The sequence below is a fragment of the Hemicordylus capensis genome, chromosome 2 (genome assembly GCF_027244095.1).
Source record: "Hemicordylus capensis ecotype Gifberg chromosome 2, rHemCap1.1.pri, whole genome shotgun sequence".
In the NCBI taxonomy this organism is placed as follows: Eukaryota; Metazoa; Chordata; class Lepidosauria; order Squamata; family Cordylidae; genus Hemicordylus; species Hemicordylus capensis.
The window spans coordinates 242,939,751-242,955,355 of NC_069658.1; the positions used below are offsets into that span (position 1 = coordinate 242,939,751).

The 15,605-nt window shown below is 44.7% G+C and overlaps 1 protein-coding gene and 1 pseudogene across 2 annotated transcripts; both read right to left on the reverse strand.

Moving 5' to 3' along the window:
- LOC128347574 (zinc finger protein 850-like) overlaps nt 1–15,605 on the reverse strand; it is a 61,566-nt pseudogene that overhangs the window by 22,941 nt on the left and 23,020 nt on the right.
- Nucleotides 9,736–15,415, reverse strand: LOC128347554 (zinc finger and SCAN domain-containing protein 23-like). 2 transcript variants are annotated; one of them, XM_053302509.1, is made up of 4 exons: nt 15,185–15,415; nt 13,952–14,477; nt 13,606–13,732; nt 9,736–10,309 (listed from the first exon to the last, which is right to left on the reverse strand). In XM_053302509.1, exons 2-4 carry the CDS (start codon nt 14,366–14,368, stop codon nt 10,185–10,187), a joined length of 669 nt encoding a protein of 222 aa, XP_053158484.1. In that variant the 5' UTR covers nt 14,369–14,477; nt 15,185–15,415; the 3' UTR covers nt 9,736–10,184. The 2 variants fall into 2 exon arrangements, with proteins under 2 accessions (XP_053158484.1, XP_053158485.1); XM_053302510.1 differs by lacking the exon at nt 9,736–10,309 and adding an exon at nt 11,945–12,050.

The following is a 15,605-nucleotide window of genomic DNA, read 5'->3' on the forward strand; positions in this document are numbered from 1 at the left end:
GATTATGAGAATTGTAGGCCAACATCTGCAGGAGGGCCAAAGTTGAGCAGGCCTGCTATAGGGATTAAGCAGAATCAAAAGGTGGTTAAACCACACATACACAAGCCTCCAGTACTCAGAGTGCCTCGCCAAGTGACACACTCATTGCGTGACACCCAGGCACACACAGAGGCTTGCCTCAGCAACTGCAGGTTTTTCTATGCCTTGGCTTAAGAGGCAAGGGAACAGGAACAGGCTCCACTGAGTTCCAGCTGGTCACGAAACACTCCCCAGTCTTTCAGCAAACACTCAGTTTTACTTATCCAAACGGAGCGGTTGGCTGTGGGCCGGAGCCAGGCCCTGAAGGCCTAGGCCTCAGATCTTTTAAGCATCTAGCAATGCCTCTGGCACGACTCCATTTTCCCCTCATGAGGCAGAGTGGGGTAGGGGGAGGTTTCTTCCAAATAACTATTTTGCCGGTCGTCCAAATACTACTCTGAACTCAGGCTGCTAAAGCTGAAATGTTTCTTAGACAAGCAGTCGGAGGAGAGTATGATGACCATACTGTAAACTTGTAATAGAGAGGGAATGCCTCTATCCAAAAGGAGAAGAAGGGATAAGAGGCCTTTAAAAATTAAAATATAGTGGGTGAACATCAGTGGGTAACATCAATGCCCTGACCACTTTTTAAAAGAAGATGACTGGATGAGTGCTTCAATCCTGAGCTTGCACCGAAGAGAGAAGTACTGCCCTTCATAAGCAAGTCCCTTCTTTGCTCATGCCTTAAAGTGTAAGCTCTTAAGGCGAGTATTGTTTTGGCTCCCGTTTCGAACACAGATGAATGTAGCTCTTTTCCAGGAATTCATTTTCAACATGAACAAGTAGAGCAAATGACTTTAGTAGAGAATGCTTTCCCAGCCAAAAGGCCGAGAAGCGATAATAAAGGAGTGCCTCCAACCCAAACTTTTCCCACACTGCAAACATTTATATGGTACCACCAGCATGAAGCCTTTGATGAGAAATCAAGTTTGAGTGGTGTCTGAAACGCTTTCCACACTCCAAGCATCTATATGGCTTCTCTCCTGTGTGAATCCTCTGGTGTGAAGTGAGATGTGAACTTTGAATGAAGCCCTTCCCACATTCCAAGCATTCATATGGTTTCTCTCCTGTGTGAACCCTTTGATGTAAAGTCAGACTTACTCTATGACAGAAGCTCTTTCCACACTCTGAGCATCTATATGGTTTTTCCCCTGTGTGAATCCTTTGGTGTGAAGTGAGAAGTGAACTTTGAACAAAGCCCTTACCACACTCCAAGCATTTATATGGTTTCTCTCCTGTGTGAACCCTTTGATGTAAAGTCAGGCTTACTCTATGACTGAAGCTCTTTCCACACTCCAAGCATCTATACGATTTCTCCCCTGTATGAATCCTCTGATGTGAAGTGAGATATGTACTTCGACTGAAGCTCTTTCCACACTCCAAGCATGTATATGGTTTCTCTCCTGTGTGAATCCTTTGATGTAAAGTCAGGCTTTCTCTACGAGTGAAGCTCTTTACACACACCAAGCATCTATATGGTTTCTCCCCTGTGTGAATCCTCTGATGTGAAGTGAGATATGTACTTCGACTGAAGGTCTTTCCACATGCCAAACATGTATATGGTTTCTCTCCTGTGTGAATCCTCTGGTGTGAAGTGAGATGTAAACTTTGAATGAAGCCCTTACCACACTCCAAGCATTTATATGGTTTCCCAGCTGTGTGAATCTTTTGATGTGAAGTGAGGTGTGCATTTCGACTGAAGCCCTTTCCACACTCCAAGCACTTATATGGTTTCTCCCTTGTGTGAATCCTTTGGTGTAAAGTGAGGGAGTCCGTTCGAAGGAAGCTCTTTCCACACTCCAAGCATGTATGTGGTTTCTCTCCTGTGTGAATCCTTTGGTGTGAAGTCAAGCCTGACCTCTGACTGAAACTCTTTCCACACTCCAAGCATGTATAAGGTTTCTCTCCTGTGTGAACCCTTTGGTGTGAAGTCAGGCTTTCTCTACGAGCAAAGCTCTTTCCACACTCCAGACAGCTATATGGTTTCTCCCCTGTGTGAATCCTCTGGTGTGAAGTGAGATGTGCACTTTGACTGAACCTTTTCCCACATTCCAAGCATTTGTATGGTTTCTCTCCTGTGTGAATCCTTTGATGCAATGTGAGACGTGCACTTTGACTGAAGGTTTTCCCACATTCCAAACATCTGTATGCTTTCTCCTCTGTATGCATTTCCCCCTGAGGTTGAAGGCTGCATTCAGAACTGAAGCTCCTCCTTTTGAAAGGGCAAAGAGTTTTCTCTACAATTTTTTCCTTTCCCCCCTGGACTGTGACTGTATGTAGTTCACCATGCTGAGAAGCACGAGATCCATTCCTCTTCTTCTGTTTGACTTCAGGTTTTTTTCTTTGCTGTTCCCTCTTTGTCCTCCCAGCACCTCTCAACAATCTTCTGTAGGTTTTTCCCTCATTCTCACTCTCCCAACTGTTACCTGCTGGAATGAGAGAGAAAACTGATCAGGGCTGAGACAGTAAATAGGGGCCTCACATCCATGTACAAGCCCCAGTTATGTCTCCTCTTGATGGGAGAAGAACACAGCCAGACTGCTCTGTATTACTGAGACACGGATGGATGCAGCCCAAGGCCAATACTGGGGTTTTTGTTGCCCTAGGCGGAGTGTGATTTGGCACCCTCCAATTAAATACAGAGAAAAAACAAGATATCCTGAATCATCCTGGATAACCTCGTTATATATGGATTCTGTATCCGCGGTTTCATGTATTCACAGGTGTCTAATTGATACCTGATTTCAGTATCCGCAGATACTAAAGGGCCAGAAGTGACTGCCGAGGTCACTTCCGCCCTCAATTTTGTCAGCAGTCATGGGGGCATTCCTGGGCACAAGGAGACCCCACAGTGCAAGGCAGAGGGATATCTTTGCACTGTTTTTCTGCCATTTTTTGCCTGTTCCTAATAAAACAAATATTTCCAAGTTATTTTTTTCAGTTTGGGAGGGCATTTCAAGGTCGGGGGGCACTGCGGGGCACAAGGAGACCCCGTGGAGCACACTATAGTAGTTATTTTCCCATTTTGGGGGGCTTCTTTACAACTTTTTTTTGCATTCTGGAATTTAACCCCCCTTTCCCCATAGGAACAATCTCCACCCCATAACCTGTCCAAAAGCCAGTTTGAAATGGGTCTAGATAATCTGTTTCATCCAATACTGCCTGGAGTTGAGAGGCCACCACTCTCTCAATCACCTTGCCCAACCATGGGAGATTGGAGACAGGCCTGACTCTGAGAGATCCAGTTTAGGCTTCTTTAAAAGAGGTCTAATAATTGCCTCTGTAGTGACCAGCCTCCCCTCCCTCTAAATTGTTAACAGGAAGTGAACCCTTGTCTTGACTGAAAGGCTGGTGAACTCCAAGGCTCAACCAATCAGTTGACCAGCGGGTGGAACCTAGAGAGTTGTTACCAGGAAGAAGAGAGTTCTTTGTTAGAGGAGAAGCTAGGCTGGAGGGGCACAGCTGGCCATGGAGGATAACTGCAAAGCCTAGCAAGACAGGATTACAGGAGGCTTGAAGTCTCATCAGGAGGTTGGCAAGTTCAAGGAACAGGGAAGTTTAGTTTAGGGGAAAATCCGTTTAGTCAGACTTTGCATTAGGGATGTTCTATTTCTTTGGGGTGTGTGCCCTGCATATTCTGGATACTGTTCTACCTGCAATGTAATTGAAATAAGAAACACTAGCCTATGCTCAATACATCTAGGGCATTGCAAAAGCCTCTGTAAACATTTAAGCGTGCATTAAGACAACCTATTTTTGTAATCCTACTTAGTATTTTTAACTGTATCTAAAAGCTGAGAAAGCCTCAGACGGAAGCAGTCTCTAGTAATTGAATAAAACGGGGTTTTTTTTGTTATTTTCTTTTTACAAGTCTCTCTGAGCTGGTTTTTAACTCAGGAAAAGGGGGATTTCTCTGATGCAAACACGTCTTCAAACATTCAGCAGCTATCGGTTTTCTCACCACGCGTAGGCTAACACATGGAAGATTTTTGTACTTGTCCAAGAGCCAAATTAAGAGAGTTTTCTCTGGGATTATCCCACCCCAAGCCCAGAGTTTCTGTAGACAAAAGGGGGTGGTGGTGGCAGCATTCTGAACCTACCAGGAATATAGAATTGTTTTAGGAGAAGCCTAGCCAGGCATGGATGATTCAGCATTTCTTTCCCACATGTGAGCTTGCTCTAAGAGGCTGTAATCCACTACAACCTCCTTTAAACAGGGAGGCATCCTATCTTCCCTCAGAGAAGCATTTATTATCTCAACCAGGCCCTCTCCAACAATCTCCCTGCTTGATAAAATAAGCCATTTTGGACAAGGGTCAAGAGGATAGGTGGTACGACGCACAGTTCCAAACGGCTTGTTCAAGTCCTCAGGAGTCACAAACTGAAACTGATCCAATATAACCGCATAAGAGAAATTACTGCAAACCCCTGCTAAAGACTCTGCACTAAGAATGTAATCCAGGTCAGCTCGAATACAAGAGATTATGTCTACAAAAAACTCATTAAAAGCTTCAGGGTGGCTAACTGGTTCCAAAGCCAGAACGGAAAGGGCCTGTTTAAGTTCCCTCCCCACCCTGGACAATGCTTAACTATACTGGTGCTATTTTCAGCCCAGAAGGAAAGATACGGAATGTGATGTAGTGGTTTTGCCTGGAGGAAAGGCGCACATGTGACTCCTGAAGTTAAAGGGCAATTTTAATCCTCCAAACACCATTTAACCCAAAATGATGTACACAGTTAAGTTTTGTCACATTTTAAACCCCTTTGGTAACAGAGCAGTATGAGGACCAGAGTCCTCCACAGAAACACTGTGGGTGATAATACAAGGCCTAAAAGGAAATGTATTAGTAGGGCATGCTATCACGCTCCTGATCATAACACTGAGGGTGAGCTGTAGTTGGAGAAGGAAATCAGGGAAATATCAGAGAGAGACAGAGCTGTAATAATGGGTGACTTCAATTACCCACACATAGGCTAAGTAAATTAACATGGAGGCAATGACAAAGAGGCCAGATTTCTAGATACACTAAATGACTGTGCCTCAGAACAACTGGTCATGGGACCGACCATAGAGAAAAAGGCCTTGGACCTAATCTTGAGTGGTGCTCAGGACCTGGTGCGAGACATCTATGTCATGGATCCATTAGGGAACAGGGACCATAGTGTGATCAAATTCAGCACATGTGTGAGCAGAGAATTGCCAAGGAAGCCTAACATGGATACTTTGGACTTCAGAAGAGAAAACCTCTTTAAAATGAAGAAAATGTGGTTTAAGGTAAATGTAAAGTGGTACACACTGGGACAAAAGAAAATCCAACTTCACATATACAGGAAAGGGATCTTTTGTGGTGGGCAACTGAGTGTTGACTCAATGTCTGGCAGCTGTAAAAAAGAGGGGGGTAAGTAGTGAATAGGGAAGGAAAATCAATGAAGTAGGCAGGAGTAGGCCTCCCTCATTCAAAGAAATGAGGTAGGCCTACTCCTTCCTACCTCATTGATATTCCTTCCCCCATTCACTACTTACCCCCTCAGTCTATCTGCCCTTACTCCATCACTCTCTTTCTTTAGTTTTCCCCTCCCTTCAGAATTGCCTGTTCTAGGAATTCCTTTTCTTGTCATTGCTACAGTTTTCAGCCATGTTTTTCAGACAGTGCTAACATTGGTCCCAGACTACCCTATCTAGTAGCCCTGCCTCCCAGAAATCAAGGGCTTTTCAACACATTGTAATTACATTAATTGAATGTATTGCTTTATTGGCTAATTCCCTATATTTATGTTTATTTTCCCAATTCACTGTCCATGTGTAATTTCTAATTCCCTTTTTAATACATTTGATTGATTGTTCATTAGAAGCTTGTCTTCCCTTCCCCTTTGTATTGCTTTAGCTGCCACCTCAGAGATCAGCTCTTCAGAATGATGGTCCCAACTGTTACATGCCTGTTTAGCTCATGTGTCATTGATAAGATTAGATTAATGCAGGCTGTGAGAGTAGAATCATAGTTCCACCGTATTTGGGCAGATTATATTATATTAACAGTACCAGATCTGATTTTGGATTTTCTTGTGATATTTGGAAAACATGATTGTTAAATGTACTGTGTTATTATGTGATATCGTTCTATGTTATTATGTGAATACTGCAAATAATTAAAAAAATAAAAATAAATAACAGCCGAATTCCTTCCTGGTTACTTATCCTGCAAGATTTCAATATTCCCTCCAAGGACTGCTTGACAGATGGGGCTTTGGATTTCGAGGTCTCTGTTTGTATGGCCTGATATATATTAGATGGGGGAAAACTCTAGATCTTAGGTTTTGCTCGAGTATGGAGAATTGTGTGGATGCTGAAGAGAAATCAGAATAATTCTTCTCTCATAGCCAGATTATTATCGGAGACTTACAATGACCATGAAGCTCTGTAGGTGTTGGGGATAGAACATTGATTCAATGGGTGTGAACAAGCTGGAGCTTAATCCACACCAGACAAACCATTTTGGACATCTGAGCAGAATTTATAATGTACACACAACTGACACATGCACAAAATTAGTTCACAGCCTTGATTCAGGTGCTGGACCCAAATAGGGACCCTCTCTGGTGGCAGGCAATTCACAGGACTTGGTATGCAGTCTGCTGCTTGGGGTGAGTCCCGTTGCATAGTTGAGAGGAGGAACCTTCTAGGACCAGTCACTGCATGGATCCTAGAACTCCCTCTCCTAACCAAGATCTCCCTCCCTCCAGAATCTCTTTGTCTCAGAGCAAGCTCACGCTAGGGAAAGAAATGCTGAATCATCCCTGTTGAGCTTTCTGGCTCTCAGACTCCTTAGGGGAGGGGCCGTAGCTTAACAGCAGAGCACCTGCAGAAGGTCTTTGTTTTGGTCTCTGGCAGCATCTCCAGGTAGGACTGGGAAAAACCCTCATCTGAAACCCTGCAAAGCTGCTGCCAGTCAGTGCAGAGAACCATGAATGAGATGGACCAGTGCTCTGACCCCAAATAAAGCAGCTTCGTATCTTCAGAGTCTGTCAGATGGAATCTCCTTGGGTTTCCATTTTATTTCTTGTATTTCTATCTCAGCTTCCCTCCACTGCATGCTCCTCTTTGATCCTCACAAGAACTGATCTGTGCAGAAGGTTAGCCTGAGAGATTATTGGCTCAAAACCACCCAATGAGCTTAATCCCTGAGGAGTATTTGATCCCAGATCTTCAAGATCTTTAACACTCTGGCTGCTATAGCACACTGGTTCTCTGGCCCACATCAGAGGCGTAACTAGGGGAAACGGTGCCTGGGGCAAGCACTGAAATGGCGCCCCCCCACAGCCCCCCCTGCCGCCCCCCCAACATACTACATTATACTTAGGTTTTTCCTCACAAGCGCCCGCCGCCACCGCGCCAGGCCACTGACTGGCCGCCAGGTGCCAGCAAAGCAATGGGGGGGGGGCGCAGGCAGCGCGGAAGGGACCGCTCGTGGGGAAGGGGGCACCGACACGCTCCCTTGACAGCTGCAGCGCTGCTGCACTGAGCAGGAAACATTTGTATTACCAAAAAATTAAAAATTAAAAAAAAAAAAGGTCATGGCGGCGCCTTCCACGTGACCAGAAAAGATGGCACCCGGGGCACGTCCCCCCCCCCGCCCCCCCTATAGTTACGCCTCTGGCCCACATGTAGACTGAACCCGATTCAGGGCCGGATTAAGCTAGTGTGGGGCCTGTAGCATATGTTATGAAGGGGCCCCCAATTAAAAAAATCCACATAAATATTGAAACATAAATTATTTACTTGCATAGTAAAGTAATTCAGTTTTTTCATTTGCCTAGTGTTCCCCCCACCAACCACCCCATGCCTCCACTCAGCTGAGCCAGCCAGTCAACAAACTTTGCAACACACACACACACACACACACACACACACACACACACTTACTTACTTTTGTGACTCCTGACCATGGGTTCTCCTTTGGAGTTATTTTCACAAAGAGAAAGGGGGTAGGGAACAAAACTCGGAATGTTTAAATTAAAAGGTTCTCAGGAATTCTGTACTTTGAGAAATCTGAACCTATTAGCAATTTTGGCACACAACAGTGGATGTTTGATTCCAATGTGTGCAGAACATATTGGATCCCAGCAGCCATCACATTAAAAGGGCCATTTGACAATATTAAGAATATATGTTTAACCTCTTGTGCAAATCTGACAGGAAGGCAGATGTATATTTAAAATAGTTGATGCATTGCAAATGAATGTGATTATGATGAGGTGCATTAGCAACTTCCGTGAAAACAGAAGTATCCAAAAGACAATCTTTTGGCAGGAGGCACAGCCTCTTTCAATCTTAATTACACTGACATGCTTAATTTTAAGAGGAGGAAACACACAAATCATTCAGTGCAACCCTAAGCATGTTTACTCAGAAGTAAGTCCCACTGAACTCAATGAGCCTTACTCTCTAGTAAGTGTATTTAGGTTTGCAGCCTCCGTTTATCTTTGGACCATTTCAACGGGCATCCCAATGTAAAGCTAATGAAGTTGGCAACGCAGCAGTAGTTATTTCAGTTCTAGAGGAGAGGAAAGGAGCTCACCTTAAATTTGGCAGTTCCTTGAAAAGCAATGATCACAAATTCCCTCCCAACAGCACTAGATACTAAAGGAGGATATAAGTGACCTTACCCAACAAGACCATAATATAATCTCCCTCCAAGCTCCCCTCAATTGATCCACTAAACTTTGAGACTCCTCTTGCCGTGCATCTGAGTTACTTCCAGCTTTCTTTTTCCTCTTAAAGGTACACATTCTCATTGTTTATCTTTACCCTCTCCCAGTCAGTCGGAAAACGCTGGCAACATTCAACTAGCATCTTCTTTAGCTTCCTTTCTTCCGCCCGGCATTAATAGTTAGTTGTTTTTAAATCTAAACTGCTTTTATTTCTTTTACTCTCTCTGTGTATGTTTTTAAAAACTTTTACAGTTTAAACAAATAAGGACCAACTCCCTGGCGATTAAGTTATCTTTGAGACCCCTTTGCAAGCTATCTGTTCCTATTGTTGTTCTTACTACTCCCTCCCGTGCTGCTTAACATAACAGATAACCCAATCAACACCATGGTGCCAGGAAGACCTTGCTTAAACGCCCTCGAGGTGAGCGATGCCGGAGATGAGAATGGGCAAGAGCAGGCAATGAGGAGAGTTAGCAGAGAGCACCAAATAGAGAGCAAAAGAAGGGGCAGATGTTCAAGCCAGGTGTGCGGGGCCCTAGAAAACGTGAGGCCCGTAGCAATTGCTACATTTGCTACTATGTTAATCCGGCCCTGACCCGATTATCTGCACCTTGCTCTCACCAACTTCAGCAAACCAGACCTATCTCTCTCTTCCTCTTCCAGTCTCCCCTTCAGCGAAAAAAAGGGAGCCTTACCCAGAGAGGACACATTCTCATAATTCTCCTCCATGACTGCCCTGTGCAGGGCTCTTTGGTCCGGATCCAGTAAAGTCCATTCCTCCTCTGTGAAATGCACAGCCACCTCCTCAAAGGTCACCGGACCCTGGAAGAACAAAAAGAAGAAGAAGAAGAAGAAGAAGAAGAAGAAGAAGAAGAAGAAGAAGAAGAAGAAGAAGAAGAAGAAGAAGAAGAAGAAGAAAGCATTTCCTCTCTCACAGACCATGTAAGGGGTTCTTGCCCTTCCAAGCACAATGCAAATGGGTGGTTAAGGTAAGCTGGTAGGAGAAGGGCAGGAAAGATTCCTCTGCAGGGACATTAATTATATTTATATACTATTTTTCACAAAAAGTTTCAAAGAGGAAATAAAAAGAAATGGAAGGGGAAGGTGCTCTTTCTCAAAGGTGTTCCAATTGTTACAAGTATAAAAATAGACACAATGGAGACACCATCAACTGCCACTGGAAAACACACTATTCTGGGACAAAGGGGCAAATTTCTGTCCTCCTGCTAAAAATTTGAAGCCAACCCCTTCAAAGGCTCTTCCTTGCCCAGTTAGCCAGATTAAAGCCTTCACAAGTGCCCTTCACAGCCCTCCTAGCCGGAAGTTCTGACAGAGGCCAAAGGAAAGAGAGATGCTTTCACACCCAGGGCAATGTGGGGCAGACAAAGGTGACCTCTTTATTCCCCGTCCTCCTCCTCCCCCAGTGACCCCTCCCCTACTTGGTCTAGTTGCCTTGAAGCCTCTTCCGCTCCACCAGCAAGGAGAGATGGTTGAGTATCCATTGGCAGAGTCATTCCAGTACCTGTGAATCACACAAGAGTGATGGAAAGATGTTGATGAATGAAACATAAAGTCAAGTATAGTTAAAAAGAAATCTTCATGTTGGCTTAATACACAATTCAAAATATGGATTCCGATGCATATGGCAGTTTTTGAGCTGAAAACTGCCACAACTCAACATATTTTTAAATCATGGGAGACACTGGTGAACAGTGTTCCCTCTAACAGGGATTCCCAGATGTTGTTGACTACAGCTCCCAGAATCCCCAGCTGCATTGGCTTTTGCTTGGGGATTCTGGAAATTGTAGTCAACAGCATCTGGGAATCCCCGTGAGAGGGAACACTGCTGTGAAGTGTTCCACCCACATAAGCACACAGCCAAAACAAAATATTGAGGGGCCATACAATTGCATATTAGGGGGCGCATGTCAAAAGGGCATCTCCTTCAAGTAGCTCCAGGGGTCCATCAGTGGGAGAGCAAGTGGGAATACTTGCCCTCCCATTACCCATCTGTGGCTGTCACAAGGAAGGAGAGGTTAAAAGAACACAAGAAGAGCCCTGCTGGATCAGGCACAAGGGCCATCTAGTCCAGCATTCTGTCTCCCAGAGTGGCCAACCAGATGCCTCTGGGAAGCCCATAGGCAAGTGCAGTGGGCATGCCCTCTCTCCTGCTGTTACTCCCCTGCAACTGGCATTTAGAGACCTCTGAGGCTGGAAGTGGTCTATAGCCATCAGAAGAGTAGCTATTGATAGACCATGAATTTAACTTAACTGCTGTTAAAGCCATCCAGAATGTTGTATTTCACATCTTGTGGCAGAGAATTCATAGAATTCTGTAGATTAGTTATGCGCTGTGTGTGTCCTAAATTTCCCCACCTTCAATTTCATGGGATAACCCCCCTGGTTCTAGTGTTATGCAAAGGGGAGAAAATTTTCTATCAACTTTCTCCACACCACGCATGATTTTATAGATTTTTATGATGTCTCCCCTCAGTTGCTCTTTTTCTAAACTAATAAGCCCCATGTGCTGTAACTTTGCCTTGTAGGGAAGGTGCTCTAGACCCCTGATCATCTTGGTTGCCCTCTTCTGAACCGTTTCCACTTCTTCAATGTCCTCCTTAAGTTATGGTAACCAGAATTGTACATAATACTCCAAATGTGGCTGCACCATAGTTTTGTATAAGGGCATTATAATATTAGCAATTATATTTTCAGTCCCCTCTCTAAGGAATCCAAGCATGGAATTGGCCCTTTTCACTGCTGCCATACATTGAGCTCTCCACCATGACACCAAGATCCCTCTCCTGGTCACTCACTGGCAGGTGAGAACATAAGCTTATATGTGAAGCTGGAGTTTTTTGCCCCAATATGCCACAGTATTAGCACAATCTTTTTTGGATTTCACTACCCTAAAATGGGCATCCCAGAACATCTCATTGTTCTCATGAGGATCCTATACAAAGGGCAGGAAGCCACAGTCCAAGCAGAACATGGATTGGGATTTTTAATGAAAGGCGGTATATAAATTTAACAATAAATAAATAAAACATGGTGAAACAGACTGGTTCCAGATCGGCAAAGGAGTAAGACAAGGCTGTATACTTTCTCCCTCTTTATTCAATTTATATGCTGAACATATACTGAGTAAAACTGGGTTGGAAGAAGATGAGTGTGGTTTTAAAGTTGGAGGAAGAAACATCAATAACCTGCGCTGTGCTGATGACACCACTCTGATAGCCTAGAATGCAGATGATCTGTAAGCTCTAGTAATGAAAGTCAAGGAGCACAGTGAAAAAATGGGACTACTACTAAATGTAAAGAAGACTAAACTAATGACAACGGGTATAGCAACCAGCCTCAGAACTGACAATGAATACACTGAAGTGGTGGATAACTTCTGCCTTTTAGGATTAACCATCAACAGTAAATGATCCAGCAGTCAAGAAATATGCAGCAGACTAGCACTTGGTAGTGTTGCAATGAAGGCCTTGGAAAGGATATTTATATGCCATGACGTGTCTATACCTACAAAGATTAGAATCATTTGGACAATGGTTTCCCCCATGACCCTCTATGGATACAAAAGCTGGACTTTGAAGAAGCAAGATAGAAAAAGCATTGACGCTTTTGAACTTTGGTGCTGGAGAAGACTTTTGAGGATACCATGGACAGCCAGGAAAACAAACAAATGGATCCTAGAACTAATTAATCCAGAATTTCCACTTGAGGCAGAAATGACCAGGCTCAAACTATCATACTTCAGACACATTATGCGAAGACCCAGTTCCCTTGAGAAGTCCATAATGGTGGGGAAAGCTGAAGGAAAGAGAAGAAGAGGAAGACCAGCAGCAAGGTGGATGGACTCGATTACGACAGCAATGAATGCACTACTGAGAGACCTTAAAGGCCAAGTTGAAGACAGATCAGTCTGGAGAGAATCTATCTATGTGGTCGCTAAGAGTCGACACCGACTTGATGGCACTTAATCAATCAATCAATCACCCTAAATAGTTTGGTGTCATCTGCAAATATGAGCACCTCGCTGCTTACCCAACTTCTAGATAACATATGAATAAATTAAACAGCACTGGTCTCAGTTCAGATCCCTTGGGGACCCCACTTCTTACTTTCCTCCATTTAGTGGGAATGTTCCCATCAACTAGTGCTTGATGAGAAAGATGCCAGCCTGGAGATTTGATTATTTCCACTAATGATTAATTCTTGATACACATTTTCTGTTAATGCTCCGTGTAAGAAAATGTGTTCTTAGAACATATTTAAAAAGTTCTAAGAACTATGGATACATGTCTTCAGAACAGCTATTGCTTTTATATAGATTTTGCCTCATCATAAAACATCACTGGAAACACCTCACAGCATTCGCTGGTGTTTTCAAATGGAAGCTTTGGACATGTCTATGGAACTTGAGTAACATCCATTTGTGGATTTTGACTGCATGAATCAGTGCACACCCAAAAATATAACCGTTGGACTTTTAAAAAGACATTGTTTATATATTTATGCGTGATCTTTATGTATGTTTTTAATGCGTGAATATTTGATAGGACTTTTAGTACTTGGGATCAAAATTTCGATATTTAATGAAGTGATGTTATCTAACACTTATATTTGATTTATCTTATTATTTGAGCTATTAATATATTTCAATTGATATAAATAAATAAACAAACAAACTTTTTGCAAGAGGCTAGAAGGCATCCTCTTCCTCCTCAAATGGGTCAGAAAAACATCAAAGCAGACCTTGTATTTCGAGGATATTTGAGCAAGAGGGAGACCGTCTGACCCATCTCTCCTTACCCAGCAAGATGGCAGCTCTGCCAACTTCCTGCGAGGTCCACCTGGACAGCAGCCTCTGCTTGGCATCCAATGGAGCCCTCTCTGCCTCAGAGAAACCAGGAGCTGCTTCTGAACATGGTCCTGGAATCTGAAAGAGACAGAAGAAGAGATCCCAGACAGGGGACAGGCAGAGGTAGAGATTAGGACAAAAACAGTGCAGAACAAGGCCTGAAGAGGGGTTGAGTGGGAGGGTCATCTCCTTCGGTGATTCTCCAGTTGCCTTATTGGACAACTAGTGGCTTCTTCCAGGACCGCCTGGCTCACATTCTAGACCCATTGATAGACCCAGGATGAACCGCTCTCTCACCTGCTTCTCTTCCTGGTGCTTCTTCTCCTCTGCCTGGCTCAGGAGGAAACCTTCTGCCAAGGCCACCGCCTGGGAAATGGTCTCCGCTCCGCATTCCTTGATCCAGCTCTCTATCTTAGGGGGTAGGATGGTCAGGAATTGCTCCAAGATCACCAGGTCCAGGATCTGATTTTTCGTGTGTCTTTCTGGCAACAGCCACTGATGGCAAAGGTTGTACAGTTGTTTGCAAACCTCTCGGGGCCCCTTGGCATCCTGGTAGCAGAACTGCCTGAAGCGCTGACACTGCATATCTGAGTTCAGGATATCCCCACTCATGATCTTCTGCATGCTCCCTTCCCAGAATCCTCCACTGCTCTCAGCCTGGGTGGCATCAGGGCTGTTTCCTGCATCGAGGCCCGGAGAATCTTTCATTCCCATCTTTAATCTGTGCTCGAGGGCAGCCTCCAACAAGATCCAGAGGGCTCCTTGTTCTCTCTTGTGTGATGAAGGTTTTGGAAACCCAGATGCCACCTTGTGGACCTTCTTCCTTTGCAGAAAGGAAGCAAATGCCAGGAGTCAACGAGAAACTAGAGAGGCAATGTGTGGGGGAGGAAGTGGGGGCAGAACAAAAAAACCTCCTTTCCTTTGGTCTGACCCTAAGAACCTCCCAAGCCTTCCTCCTGCTCTGGGCTTTCTTACAGTCCGCTCACCCCACAGCTGAACTTGCTCCACTCTCTTTCCTCTTCAACACTTCCTGGGCTAGACGGACCAGATGGTTGACTCAGAAGGCAACTTCATCAATGTTCTTCAGATGCCTCTAAGGGCAAATGAAAAAAAGCTTGAAACTGAATTGAATCAATCCAAGGGAGCCCTGGCTATTGAGAAGGGTGAAGAAACACCCCCCCCCCCAAACTGGGAAATATGAGAGGGGTAAGCAACAGAGCATATTCCAATGGGGTGGAAAGGACAGAGGTTTGGATGGGGAGATCAACCTTCCTCCTAAGTCTACCTGTCCTCCCCCATGCTCCCACATCAGCAGCTGCCTTTCCAGGCTCCATTCATTTTAGGCACCTAAACAATTCGTAAAAAGGGGCGAACGCAAACTTGCTCCTCTAAGCAGCAGCCCCTTTTGTTCTCTCCCTTCCTGCTGGGTCTCCCACCCCCCCACCTCCATTACTTGCCCACCTGGCACTGAGATCAAGCCTTCAGGTCCCCACCTCCCAAACACACAGGGGACCCACCAGATCCCCCCACCTCTGTAAAGGCGGAGAAGGCAAAGGTCACTTTGACACCACCACCACCAGAAGAGGCGTGAGAGCTTCAACTTCCTTCTTCAGCAGGCTTCAGGCAGCAGCTCTGGATTTTAGACCAGGCAGCATTCCCAACTAGGCTACCCTCGAGCGGATCCATCAGGAAATCACACGGGGTGCCCAGTGAAGGTGTAGCCTAGCTTGAAATGCAGCACACACTGAAATTCAGAGCAGTGAATTTTGGGACAAGTAGTTCTGTGAATGACTACAACAATGGATGCACTGATTCCACGAACTACATGTCCCCAATGACACTGCTCTGGATTTTGGTACTTGCTTGTTTTTCCAGCTACGCTCTACCACTTGGAGGGAGGGGGGTCCGGGGGATTGCAATTTCAAAATGCTATCAAATACTATCAAAATAC